At 60.0% G+C, this 13849-nt stretch overlaps 1 protein-coding gene across 2 annotated transcripts in view; it reads left to right on the top strand.

The window, feature by feature from the left end:
- Positions 1–49: 49 nt before the first annotated feature.
- Positions 50–13849, top strand: part of MARK2 (microtubule affinity regulating kinase 2) — a 45066-nt gene continuing 31266 nt past the window's right edge. For both annotated transcript variants that reach the window (XM_071801562.1, XM_071801561.1), the window contains exons 1-5: positions 50–160; positions 5495–5659; positions 11030–11083; positions 11176–11224; positions 11378–11443. In XM_071801562.1, the coding sequence (XP_071657663.1) occupies positions 104–160; positions 5495–5659; positions 11030–11083; positions 11176–11224; positions 11378–11443 (391 nt within the window). In that variant the 5' untranslated portion in view covers positions 50–103. The remainder of the gene's footprint in view (positions 161–5494; positions 5660–11029; positions 11084–11175; positions 11225–11377; positions 11444–13849) is intronic.

Genomic DNA, 13849 nt, shown 5'->3' with positions numbered 1-13849 from the left:
CTCCCTGAGCGCGGAGCCCCGTCCCTGCCACCCGCTTTCCGTTCCCCCTCCCCGCAGAGCGCTTCCCCCTATCGCGATAGTCGGCGGCGGGGGGGGGGGCGCCATGTCGAGCAGCGCCCGCAGCCCTTTGCCCACCGTCAACGAGAGAGACGCGGAGCAGGTAAAGGCCGCTCCTGGAAGGGGGGTGGGGGGAGTCCCGGGGCGGTTTGGGAGGGAAAATGGGGGGTTGGGGGGCCTTTTGTGAGGGGAAAGGGGGGGCTGGGGGACCCTGGGTCCCTCTTGTGAGGGAAAAGGGGGGTCTGGGGGGTCCTTTGGGCGGGAAAAGAGGGGAAATGGGGGACCCTGGGAACCTCTTGTGAGGGGAAAGGGGGGTCTGGGGGACCTTGGGTCCCTCTATGTGGGAGGAAAGGGGGGTCTGGGGGGTCCTTTGGGTGGGAAAAGGGGGGTCTGGGGGACCTTGGGTCCCTCTTGTGAGGGGAAAGAGGGGCCTGGGGGACCCTGGGTCCCTCTTGTGAGGGGAAAGGGGGGGTCTGGGGGGTCTTTTGGGTGGGAAAAGAGGGGTCTGGGGGGCCCTGGGTCCCTCTTATGAGGGGAAAGGGGGGCCTGGGGGACCCTGGGTCCCTTTTGTGAGGGGAAAGGGGGGTCTGGGGGGGTCCTTTGGGCGGGAAAAGAGGGGAAATGGGGGACCCTGGGTCCCTTTATGTGAGGGGAAAGGGGGGTCTGGGGGACCCTGTTTTCCCCCTGTGTGTGTTTTGGGGTCCCCCATGTTGGGGTGTGGGGTTTAGGGGGGATTCGTGGGGTCCCCTTGGTTTCCCCAGTGCTGTGACACCCCCCGTTTGGAGGGTATTGGGGGGGATCCCCACCTTCTGGGATGGGGGGGACCCTGAATGATGGGGAGGGACCCCAAGTCATGGGAAGACCCCGAATGATTGGGGGGGAACCCAAGTAAATGATAGGGGGGGACCCCCACTGATTGGGGGACCCCAAGTCATGGGGGAAATGCCAAGTGATGATGGGGGGGGACCCTGAATGATGGGGGACCCCAAGTAAATGATTGGGGGGGACCCCATGTGATGGGGGGGACCCCATGTGATGGGGGACCCCAAGTAAATGATTGGGGGGGACCCCATGTGATGGGGACCCCAAGTAAATGATTGGGGGGACCCCATGTGATGGGGGGACCCTGAATGATGGGGGACCCCAAGTAAATTATTGGGGGGGACCCTGAATGATGGGGGGGACCCTGAATGATGGGGGGACCCCATGTGATGGGGGGACCCTGAATGATGGGGGACCCCAAGTAAATGATTGGGGGGACCCCATGTGATGGGGGGGACCCTGAATGATGGGGGACCCCAAGTAAATGATTGGGGGGACCCCATGTGATGGGGGGGGACCCTGAATGATGGGGGACCCCAAGTAAATGATTGGGGGGACCCCATGTGATGGGGGGACCCTGAATGATGGGGGACCCCAAGTAAATGATTGGGGGCACCCCATGTGATGGGGGGACCCTGAATGATGGGGGACCCCAAGTAAATGATTGGGGGGACCCTGAATGATGGGGGACCCCAAGTAAATGATTGGGGGGGACCCCATGTGATGGGGGGACCCTGAATGATGGGGGACCCCAAGTAAATGATTGGGGGCACCCCATGTGATGGGGGGACCCTGAATGATGGGGGACCCCAAGTAAATGATTGGGGGGGACCCTGAATGATGGGGGACCCCAAGTAAATGATTGAGGGGACCCTGAATGATGGGGGACCCCAAGTAAATGATTGGGGGGACCCCATGTGATGGGGGGACCCTGAATGATGGGGGACCCCAAGTAAATGATTGGGGGGACCCCATGTGATGGGGGGACCCTGAATGATGGGGGACCCCAAGTAAATGATTGGGGGCACCCCATGTGATGGGGGGGACCCTGAATGATGGGGGACCCCAAGTAAATGATTGGGGGGACCCCAAATGATATGGAGTGACCTCAAGTGATGAGGGACCCCGAATGATGGGGGGGGACCCCAAGTGATGGGGAACCCCGAATGATAGGGGGGGACCCCAAGTGATGGGGGAAACCCCAAGTGATGATGGGGGACCCTGAATGATTTTGGGGGGGACCCTGAATGATGGGGAAGACCCTGAATGATGTGGAGGGACCCCAAGTGATGGGGGGGATCCCAAATGATGGGGGGAACCCCCCAGTGATGGGGAGGGACCCCCAAGTGATGGGGGGGGCCTTGAATGATTATGGGGGGACCCCAAGTAAATTATGAAGGGGGAACCCTGGATGATGGGGAAACCCCAAGTGATGATTGGGGGGTCCCAAATGAAGGGGGAAACCCCAAGTGATGGGGGGGGACCCCAAATGATAGACAGGGACCCCAAGTGATGGGGGAAACCCCAAGTGATGGGGGGGACCCCCAAATTATAGAGAGGGACCTCAACTGATGGGGGGACCCTGAATGATAGGGGGCGACCCCAAGTGATGGGGGGGATCTTGAATGATGGGGGGAACCCACCAGTGATGGGGAGGGACCCCCAAGTGATGGGGGGACCCCAAATGATTGGGGGGGACCCTAAGTAAATGATTAAGGGGGGGAAACCCCAAGTGATGGGGGAAACCCCAAGTGATGATGGGGGGAACCCCAAGTGATGGGGGGACCCTGAATGATGAGGGAAACCCCAAGTGATGGGGGGGTCCTGAATGAAGGGGGGGGACTCTGAATGATAGAGGGGGACCCCAAGTGATTGGGTGGGGGACCCCAAGTGATGAGGAGGGACCCTGAATGATGGGGAGGGACCCTGAATGATGGGGGGGACCCCGAATGCTAGAGAGGGACCCCAAGCAATGGGGGGGACCCCAAGTGCTGGGGGGGTCCTGAATGATGGGGGGGGACTCTGAATGATAGAGGGGGACCCCAAATGATTGGGTGGGGGACCCCAAGTGATGGGGGAAACCCCAAGTGATGAGGAGGGACCCTGAATGATGGGGGGGACCCCAAGCAATGCGGGGGACCCCAAGTGCTGGGGGGGGACCCCAACAGGATTGGAGGTGTGGGGGACACACACCCCCAAGTGGCTTCATCTCGGTGTCCCCAACACCGTCAGCCACCCCTGGCCCTTTTGGGTGATTTCCCCTTCTTTTGCTGCCGGGGAGTTCTTTGTGTCCCCCCAAACCAGCCCCAAAATTGGGGTGTCCTCCCTCTCTTCCCCCCGCCAGCCTCTCCATCACATATGTGTATAGATGTATATACATATATATATATAAAACATCAAAAATAACCCGATTTGGCTGACATTTCAGCGCCGAAGCTGCTTCACCATCGCAAAGCGGTGGGGGAACAACCACAGCTTCCGGTGCCGCCTCTTGGCGCTGACATCACCGTGGTGACATCATCGCCGTGGTGACATCACCACGGTGACGTCACCATGGTAACATCATCACCGCGGTTACATCACCACGGTGACGCCATCGCCACGGTGACATCACCATGGTTACATCACTACAGTGACGCCATCGCCACGGTGACATCACCGCCACAGTGACGTCGCCCTGGTGACGTCATCACTGCGGTGACATCGCCGTGGTGACATCATCACCGCGGTGCCATCGCCCTGGTGACATCGTTGCTGTGGTGACATCGTCACCGCGGTGCCATTGCCACAGTGACATCGTCACCACGGTGACATCATCACCACGGTGACGTCGCCGTGGTGATGACATTGCCATGGTGACATTGCCGTGGTGACATCATCACCATGATGCCATCACCACGGTGACATCGCCACGGTGACATCATTGCTGTGGTGACATCATCACCGCGGTGCCATCGCCACAGTGACATCACCGCCATGGTGACATCACCGCCATGGTGACATCACCGCCATGGTGACATCACCACCACGGTGACATTGCTGTGTTGACGACATTGCCGTGGTGACATCGCCACGGTGACATCATTGTCGTGGTGACATCATCACCATGATGCCATTGCTGTGGTGACATCGCCACGGTGACATCATCACCACAGCGACATCGCCACGGTGACATCGCCGTGGTGACAACATTGCCGTGGTGACATCATCACCGTGATGCCATCACCACGGTGCCATCGCCGTGGTGACATCATCACCACAGCGACATCGCCATGGTGACATTGCCGCGGTGACGACATCGCCGTGGTGACATCATCACCATGATGCCATCACCACGGTGCCATCGCCGCGGTGACATCATCACCACAGCGACATCGCCGTGGTGACATTGCCATGGTGACGACATCGCCGTGGTGACATCATCACCATGATGCCATCGCCGCGGTGACATCATCACCACAGCGACATCGCCATGGTGACATCGCCGCGGTGACATCATCACCACGGTGACATTGCCGCGGTGACATCATCGCCATGGTGACATCGCCGCATTGCCGTGGTGACATCATCACCATGATGCCATCGCTGCGGTGACATCGCCGCGGTGACATCATCACCACGGTGACATCGCCGTGGTGACATCACCACGGCGACATCATCACCGCGATGCCACCCCCGCCGCCCCCCCCTTTGGCTCCGCCCGCCGCCGGCCCCCTTACTGCCGCTTTTCCCCTTTTCCCCCCCGTTTTCACGCCCAACCCCGGCACAACCGGTCCAGCCGGTTTGGCGCTCCCGGCACCACCACCACCGCCAAACCGAGGCACCACGCGTTTGGGCAGCAACCCAGGGCGCTTGAGCCCGGTTTAATTAACTAAGACCCGCTTAACGAGCACCGCGTGGCACCGCTCTCGCCGCAGGTTGTTTTGGGGCGGGGGGGGGAAGGGATCCGGTGCCACCACCACCACCACGCACCCCCCAAAACGCCGGCGCGGTTCCCAAAACAGATGGCGCCCGCAGCTCCCCCCCCGTTGCCACGGCAGCTTTTTGGCACCAACCCCTGCTTCTCCTCCACGTTTCGGTTGAGAATCCAACCCCCCCCACCCCCAAAACGCCGCCTTCCCCCCCCCAGGTTGCGCCACAGTGCGAACGTCCCCCCCCCCACCCCGCGCGGCTTCCGTTGGTGGTTTCCTCCAATGTGGGGGTGGGGGGGGTCCCACGTGCGCCGTTATCTCCGGTGTCACCGGAGCGGTGACAGCACCACGCGGTGGGGGGGTGGCGTTTCGCTCCCCATAAGGAAACACCCTAAGTGTGGCCCCATAGACGGGGACGGGGGGGGGGTGCCCACCACCCCAACCATTTTGGGCTGAAACCACCCCGGTTGTGCGAGGGCGCTGTCCCCAAACACCCAGGCGCTGTCACCGGCGTCCCCACCCCGACCCAACCCGAAACCACCGGAGCTTGCGTCAGGTATCGGGGGCGGCTCCCGGGGCGCGGCGCCAGCTCCGGCGCCCGGACTTTGCTCCCAACAACCGCGGGACCCCCCCCCCCCCATCCCAACACCGCAACCCAGGTGACGCCACCCGGTGACGCCGTTGTCCCCGTTGTGTCCCCGCAGGCCGAAGGGAAGAGCGGCGGGAAGGCCGCCATGCTGCGGGGCCGCAACGCCGGCGCGGCGGCCGAGGAGCAGCCGCACATCGGCAACTACCGCCTGCTCAAAACCATCGGCAAGGGCAACTTCGCCAAGGTCAAGCTGGCCCGGCACGTCCTGACCGGAAAGGAGGTGAGGGCACCGCGGCTCGGGGACAGCAGGGGGGTCCTGGTCCTGTGGGTGGCACCGCAAACTGGGGACAGCAGGGGGGTCCTGGTCCTGTGGGTGTCACCGCAACCTGGGGACAGCGCTGGGTTCCTGGGGCGCTTGGTGTCACCACAACATGGGGACAGTGCTGGGTTCTTTGTCCCGTGGGTGTCACCGCAACCTGGGGACAGCGCTGGGTTCCTGGTGCGCTTGGTGTCACCGCAACCTGGGGACAGCGCTGGGTTCCTGGTGCTCTTGGTGTCACCACAACCTGGGGACAGTTCTGGGCTTTTTGTCCCATGGGTGTCACCGCAACCTGGGGACAGTTCTGGGCTTTTTGTCCCATGGGTGTCACCACAACCTGGGGACAGCGCTGGGTTCCTGGTGCGCTTGGTGTCACCACAACCTGGTGACAGCGCTGGGCTATTTGTCCCATGGGTGTCACCACAACCTGGGGACAGCTCGGGGGATCCTGGTCCTGTCGGTGGCACCACAACCTGGGGACAGCGCTGGGCTCTTTGTCCCATGGGTGTCACCGCAACCTGGGGACAGCGCTGGGTTCCTGGTGCTCTTGGTGTCACCACAACATGGGGACAGCGCTGGGTTCCTGGTGCGCTTGGTGTCACCACAACCTGGGGACAGCGCTGGGCTCCTGGGTCTGTTGGTGTCACCGCAACCTGGGGACAGTGCTGGGCTCTTTGTCCCATGGGTGTCACCACAACCTGGGGACAGCTCTGGGCTCTTTGTCCCATGGGTGTCACCACAACCTGGGGACAGCTCTGGGTTCCTGGTGCTCTTGGTGTCACCACAACCTGGGGACAGTTCTGGGCTTTTTGTCCCATGGGTGTCACCGCAACCTGGGGACAGCGCTGGGCTCTTTGTCCCATGGGTGTCACCACAACCTGGGGACAGCGCTGGGCTCTTTGTCCCATGGGTGTCACCACAACCTGGGGACAGCGCTGGGCTCTTTGTCCCATGGGTGTCACCACAACCTGGGGACAGCTCTGGGTTCCTGGTGCTCTTGGTGTCACCACAACCTGGGGATGGTTCTGGGCTTTTTGTCCCATGGGTGTCACCACAACCTGGGGACAGCAGGGGGGTCCTGGTGCGCTTGGTGTCACCACAACCTGGGGATGGTTCTGGGTTCCTGGTCCTGTGGGTGTCACCGCAACCTGGGGACAGCCCTGGGTTCCTGGTGCTCTTGGTGTCACCAAAACCTGGGGACAGCGCTGGGCTCTTTGTCCCATGGGTGTCACCACAACCTGGGGACAGCTCGGGGGATCCTGGTCCTGTCGGTGGCACCGGAACCTGGGGACAGCGCTGGGCTCTTTGTCCCGTGGGTGTCACCGCAACCTGGGGACAGCTCTGGGTTCCTGGTGCTCTTGGTGTCACCACAACCTGGGGACAGCTCTGGGTTCCTGGTGCTCTTGGTGTCACCACAACCTGGGGACAGCGCTGGGTTCCTGGTGCGCTTGGTGTCACCACAACCTGGGGACAGCTCTGGGCTCCTGGTCCTGTGGGTGTCACCACAACCTGGGGACAGCTCAGGGGATCCTGGTCCTGTGGGTGGCACCACGGCTTGGGGACAGCGCGGGGCTCTTTGTCCCATGGGTGGCACCGCAACCTGGGGACAGCGCTGGGCTCTTTGTCCCATGGGTGTCACCGCCATTTGGGGACAGTTCTGGGCTCCTTGTGCCATTGGTGTCACCGCAATTTGGGGACAGTTCTGTGCTCTGTGTCCTGTTGGTGTCACCACAATTTGGGGACAGCTCTGGGCTCTTTGTCCCATTGGTGTCACCGCAATTTGGGACAGTTCTGGGCTCCTGGTCCTATTGGTGTCACCACAATTTGGGGACAGTTCTGGGCTCTTGGTTCTGTTGGTGTCACCGCAATTTGGGGACAGCTCTGGGCTCTTTGTCCCCTTGGTGTCACCGCAATTTGGGGACAGTTTTGGCCTCCTGGTTCTCTTGGTGTCACCGCCATTTGGGGACAGCTCTGGGTTCTTTGTCCCATGGGTGTCACCACAATTTGGGGACAGCTCTGGGCTCTTTGTCCCATGGGTGTCACCGCCATTTGGGGACAGTTCTGGGCTCTTTGTCCCGTGGATGTCACCGCAATTTGGGGACAGCTCTGGGCTCTTTGTCCCCTTGGTGTCACCGCAATTTGGGGACAGTTTTGGCCTCCTGGTTCTCTTGGTGTCACCGCCATTTGGGGACAGCTCTGGGTTCTTTGTCCCATGGGTGTCACCACAATTTGGGGACAGCTCTGGGTTCTTTGTCCCATGGGTGTCACCACAATTTGGGGACAGCTCTGGGCTCTTTGTCCCATGGGTGTCACCGCAATTTGGGGACAGCTCTGAGCTCTTTGTCCCCTTGGTGTCACCGCAGTTTGGGGACAGCTCTGGGCTCTTGGTTCTATTGGTGTCACCGCAATTTGGGGACAGCTCTGGGCTCTTTGTCCCCTTGGTGTCACCGCAATTTGGGGACAGCTCTGGGCTCTTTGTCCCATGGGTGTCACCGCAGTTTGGGGACAGTTCTGGGCTCTTGGTTCTATTGGTGTCACCGCAATTTGGGGACAGCTCTGGGCTCTTGGTTCTATTGGTGTCACCGCAATTTGGGGACAGCTCTGGGCTCTGTGTCCCATTGGTGTCACCGCAATTTGGGGACAGCTCTGGGCTCTGTGTCCCATTGGTGTCACCACAATTTGGGGACAGTTCTGGGCTCTTTGTCCCCTTGGTGTCACCGCAATTTGGGGACAGTTCTGGGCTCTTGGTTCTATTGGTGTCAGCGCAATTTGGGGACAGCTCTGGGCTCTTTGTCCCATGGGTGTCACCGCAATTTGGGGACAGCTCTGTGCTCTGTGTCCCATGGGTGTCACCGCAGTTTGGGGACAGTTCTGGGCTCCTGGTTCTCTTGGTGTCACCGCCATTTGGGGACAGTTCTGGGCTCTTTGTCCCCTTGGTGTCACCGCCATTTGGGGACAGTTCTGGGCTCTTTGTCCCCTTGGTGTCACCGCAGTTTGGGGACAGTTCTGTGCTCTTTGTCCCCTTGGTGTCACCGCAATTTGGGGACAGCTCTGGGCTCTTTGTCCCCTTGGTGTCACCGCAATTTGGGGACAGCTCTGGGCTCTTTGTCCCCTTGGTGTCACCGCAATTTGGGGACAGCTCTGGGCTCTTTGTCCCCTTGGTGTCACCGCCATTTGGGGACAGCTCTGGGCTCTTTGTCCCGTGGATGTCACCGCAATTTGGGGACAGCTCTGTGCTCTGTGTCCCATTGGTGTCACCGCAATTTGGGGACAGTTCTGGGCTCTTTGTCCCCTTGGTGTCACCGCAATTTGGGGACAGTTCTGGGCTCTTTGTCCCCTTGGTGTCACCGCAATTTGGGGACAGCTCTGTGCTCTTTGTCCCATGGGTGTCACCACAATTTGGGGACAGCTCTGGGCTCTTTGTCCCCTTGGTGTCACCGCAACCTGGGGACAGTTCTGGGCTCTTTGTCCCCTTGGTGTCACTGCAATTTGGGGACAGTTCTGGGCTCTTTGTCCCCTTGGTGTCACCGCAATTTGGGGACAGTTCTGGGCTCTTGGTTCTATTGGTGTCACCGCAATTTGGGGACAGTTCTGGGCTCTTGGTTCCATTGGTGTCAGCGCAATTTGGGGACAGCTCTGGGCTCTTTGTCCCCTTGGTGTCACCGCAATTTGGGGACAGTTCTGGGCTCTTGGTTCTATTGGTGTCACCGCAATTTGGGGACAGCTCTGGGCTCTTTGTCCCCTTGGTGTCACCGCAATTTGGGGACAGCTCTGGGCTCTTTGTCCCATGGGTGTCACCACAATTTGGGGACAGCTCTGGGCTCTGTGTCCCATGGGTGTCACCACAATTTGGGGACAGCTCTGTGCTCTTTGTCCCATGGGTGTCACCGCAATTTGGGGACAGTTCTGGGCTCTTTGTCCCATGGGTGTCACCGCAGTTTGGGGACAGCTCTGGGCTCTTTGTCCCATGGGTGTCACCGCAATTTGGGGACAGCTCTGGGCTCTTTGTCCCATGGGTGTCACCGCAATTTGGGGACAGTTCTGGGCTCTTTGTCCCATGGGTGTCACCGCAGTTTGGGGACAGCTCTGGGCTCTTTGTCCCATGGGTGTCACCGCAATTTGGGGACAGCTCTGTGCTCTGTGTCCCATTGGTGTCACCGCATTTTGGGGACAGTTCTGGGCTCTTGGTTCTATTGGTGTCACCGCAATTTGGGGACAGTTCTGGGCTCTTGGTTCCATTGGTGTCAGCGCAATTTGGGGACAGCTCTGGGCTCTTTGTCCCATGGGTGTCACCGCAGTTTGGGGACAGCTCTGTGCTCTGTGTCCCATTGGTGTCACCGCATTTTGGGGACAGTTCTGGGCTCTTGGTTCTATTGGTGTCACCGCAATTTGGGGACAGTTCTGGGCTCTTTGTCCCGTGGATGTCACCGCAGTTTGGGGACAGCTCTGGGCTCTTTGTCCCATGGGTGTCACCGCAATTTGGGGACAGTTCTGGGCTCTTGGTTCCATTGGTGTCAGCGCAATTTGGGGACAGCTCTGGGCTCTTTGTCCCATGGGTGTCACCGCAGTTTGGGGACAGCTCTGTGCTCTGTGTCCCATTGGTGTCACCGCATTTTGGGGACAGTTCTGGGCTCTTGGTTCTATTGGTGTCACCGCAATTTGGGGACAGTTCTGGGCTCTTTGTCCCGTGGATGTCACCGCAGTTTGGGGACAGCTCTGGGCTCTTTGTCCCATGGGTGTCACCGCAATTTGGGGACAGTTCTGTGCTCTGTGTCCTGTTGGTGTCACCACAATTTGGGGACAGCTCTGGGCTCTTTGTCCCATTGGTGTCACCGCAATTTGGGACAGCTCTGGGCTCTTTGTCCCCTTGGTGTCACCACAATTTGGGACAGTTCTGGGCTCTTGGTTCTATTGGTGTCACCGCCATTTGGGGACAGCTCTGGGCTCTTTGTCCCCTTGGTGTCACCGCAATTTGGGGACAGCTCTGGGCTCTTTGTCCCATGGGTGTCACCACAGTTTGGGGACAGTTCTGGGCTCTTTGTCCCCTTGGTGTCACCGCAATTTGGGGAGAGTTCTGGCCTCCTGGTTCTCTTGGTGTCACCGCCATTTGGGGACAGCTCTGGGCTCTTTGTCCCATGGGTGTCACCGCAATTTGGGGACAGTTCTGGGCTCTTTGTCCCATGGGTGTCACCGCATTTTGGGGACAGTTCTGGCCTCCTGGTCCTATTGGTGTCACCGCAATTTGGGGACAGCTCTGTGCGCTGGTTCCCCTGGGTTTCCCCTCCACTTGGGGACACTTGGGGACATTCCCTGCCCGTTGTCCCCTCCCAGGTCGCCGTGAAGATCATCGACAAGACCCAGCTCAACTCCTCCAGCCTGCAGAAGGTGAGGAAATCCCTTGGGTGTCCCCATGGGGGGGGGTGGTGACACTTTTGGGGCCACCTCCCCCATGCTTGTCACCCCAAATCTCCCCCCAGCTCTTCCGCGAGGTTCGAATCATGAAGGTCCTGAACCACCCCAACATCGGTGAGCACCCAAACCCCCCATTTATCCCCTGGGACCCCCGCGCCCCCCATCCCCACCCAAGGGGGGGGATCATTGGGGTCCCCCCCACCCTAGGGGGGGGTCCCCCCACCCCGTGTCCCCCCCATTCCCAGCTCCTTGCACCCCCATTCGCAGTGAAGCTGTTTGAGGTGATCGAGACCGAGAAGACGCTCTACCTGGTCATGGAATACGCCAGCGGGGGTGAGTTATCCCCCCTCGGGGGCTCGTTTAATTAATTAACACCCCGTTAATTAACTAATTAACACCGCTGAGATAGCCACAACAACACCTGGTGCAATTTGGGTGGATTAATTAACGATTATTAAGAATTAAGCGCCGTTAACACCACTTTCCTGGAGTGCAGATGGGGCTTGTTAACCATGGAGAGTGCGCGTGCAAATGGGCATGGGAGGTGTAAATGGGCGTGAAAGTGTGCAAGGGAAGCGTGAATGCGCGTGCAAATGGGCATGGGAGGTGTAAATGCGCGTGCAAATGGACATGGGAGGTGTAAATGTGTGTGCAAGGGAAGCGTGAATACGCGTGCAAATGGACATGGGAGGCGTAAATGCGCGTGCAAATGGGCACAGGAGGCATAAATATGCGTGCAAATGTGCATGGGAGGCATAAATGCGCATGCAAATGTGCATGGGAGGTGTAAATGTGCGTGCAAATGGACATGGGAGGTGTAAATGCGCATGCAAGTGTGCAAGGGAAGCGTGAATACGCGTGCAAATGGGCATGGGAGGCGTGAATGCGCATGCAAATGGGCACAGGAGGCGTAAATGTGCGTGCAAATGGGCACGGGAGGCGTAAATGCGCGTGCAAATGGGCATGGGAGGTGTAAATGTGCGTGCAAATGGGCAAGGGAAGCATGAATGTGCGTGCAAATGGACATGGGAGGTGTAAATGTGCATGCAAGTGTGCAAGGGAAGCGTGAATACGCGTGCAAATGGGCATGGGAGGTGTGAATGCGCATGCAAATGGGCATGGGAGGTGTAAATGTGCGTGCAAATGGGCACGGGAAGCATGAATGCGCGTGCAAATGGGCACGGGAGGCGTAAATGCGCGTGCAAATGGGCATGGGAGGTGTAAATGCGCGTGCAAATGGGCATGGGAGGCGTAAATGCGCGTGCAAATGGGCATGGGAGGCGTGAATACGCGTGCAAATGGGCATGGGAGGCGTGAATGCGCGTGCAAATGGGCACAGGAGGCATAAATGTGCGTGCAAATGGACATGGGAGGTGTAAATATGCGTGCAAATGGGCGCGGGAGGCGTAAATGCGCGTGCAAATGGGCATAGGAGGTGTGAATGCGCGTGCAAATGGGCATGGGAGGTGTAAATATGTGTGCAAATGTGCACATGAGGCATAAATACGCGTGCAAATGGGCATGGGAGGTGTAAATGCGCATGCAAATGGGCATGGGAGGTGTGAATGCGCGTGCAAATGGGCATAGGAGATGTGAATGCGCGTGCAAATGGGCATGGGAGGTGTGAATGTGCATGCAAATGGGCATAGGACATATAAATACGCGTGCAAATGCGCACAGGAGGTATAAATGCGCGTGCAAATGGACATGGGAGGTGTGAATGCGCGTGCAAATGTGGAAGCACGAGAGGGAAATCCACCCATGATCCCCAATAGATCCGCACAAGGGACCGAGCCTGGGCGAGAACCCCATTCCTATAGCCTGGCCAGGTCGGATTGGGGGTGCCCCCGAACCCCCAAACCCCCCCACACTGGCTGTGGGTGCCCCCGAACCCCCAAACCCCCCCACACTGGCTGTGGGTGCCCCCGAACCCCCAACCCCCCCCACACTGATTGTGGGTGCCCCCAAACCCCCCCCACACTGGCTGTGGGTGCCCCCGAACCCCCAAACCCCCCCACACTGGTTGTGGGTGCCCCCGAACCCCCAAACCCCCCCACACTGGCTGTGGGTGCCCCCAAACCCCTAAACCCCCCCACACTGGTTGTGGGTGCCCCCGAACCCCCAAACCCCCCCACCCTGGTTGTGGGTGCCCCCGAACCCCCAAACCCCCCCCACACTGGCTGTGGGTGCCCCCGAACCCCCAAACCCCCCCCCCCGGGTGTGGGTGCCCCTGAACCCCCAAGCCCCCCCATATTGGTTTTGGGTGCCCCTGAACCCCCAAACCCCCCCACCCTGGGTGTGGGTGCCCCTGAACCCCCAAACCCCCCCACACTGGCTGTGGGTGCCCCTGAACCCCCAAACCCCCCCACACTGGCTGTGGGTGCCCCCGAACCCCCAAACCCCCCCACACTGGTTGTGGGTGCCCCTGAACCCCCAAACCCCCCCACCCTGGTTGTGGGTGCCCCCGAACCCCCAAACCCCCCCACACTGGTTGTGGGTGCCCCCGAACCCCCAAACCCCCCCACACTGGCTGTGGGTGCCCCCGAACCCCCAAACCCCCCCACACTGATTGTGGGTGCCCCTGAACCCCCAAACCCCCCCCCCCTGGGTGTGGGTGCCCCTGAACCCCCAAACCCCCCCCACTGGTTGTGGGTGCCCCCGAACCCCCAAACCCCCCCACACTGATTGTGGGTGCCCCCGAACCCCCAAACCCCCCCACCCTGGCTGTGGGTGCCCCTG

The sequence above is a fragment of the Patagioenas fasciata genome, chromosome 39 (assembly GCF_037038585.1).
Source record: "Patagioenas fasciata isolate bPatFas1 chromosome 39, bPatFas1.hap1, whole genome shotgun sequence".
Lineage (NCBI taxonomy): Eukaryota > Metazoa > Chordata > Aves > Columbiformes > Columbidae > Patagioenas > Patagioenas fasciata.
The sequence above is the reverse complement of the archived record's forward strand: the minus strand, read 5'-3'. Positions and strand labels throughout refer to the sequence as shown.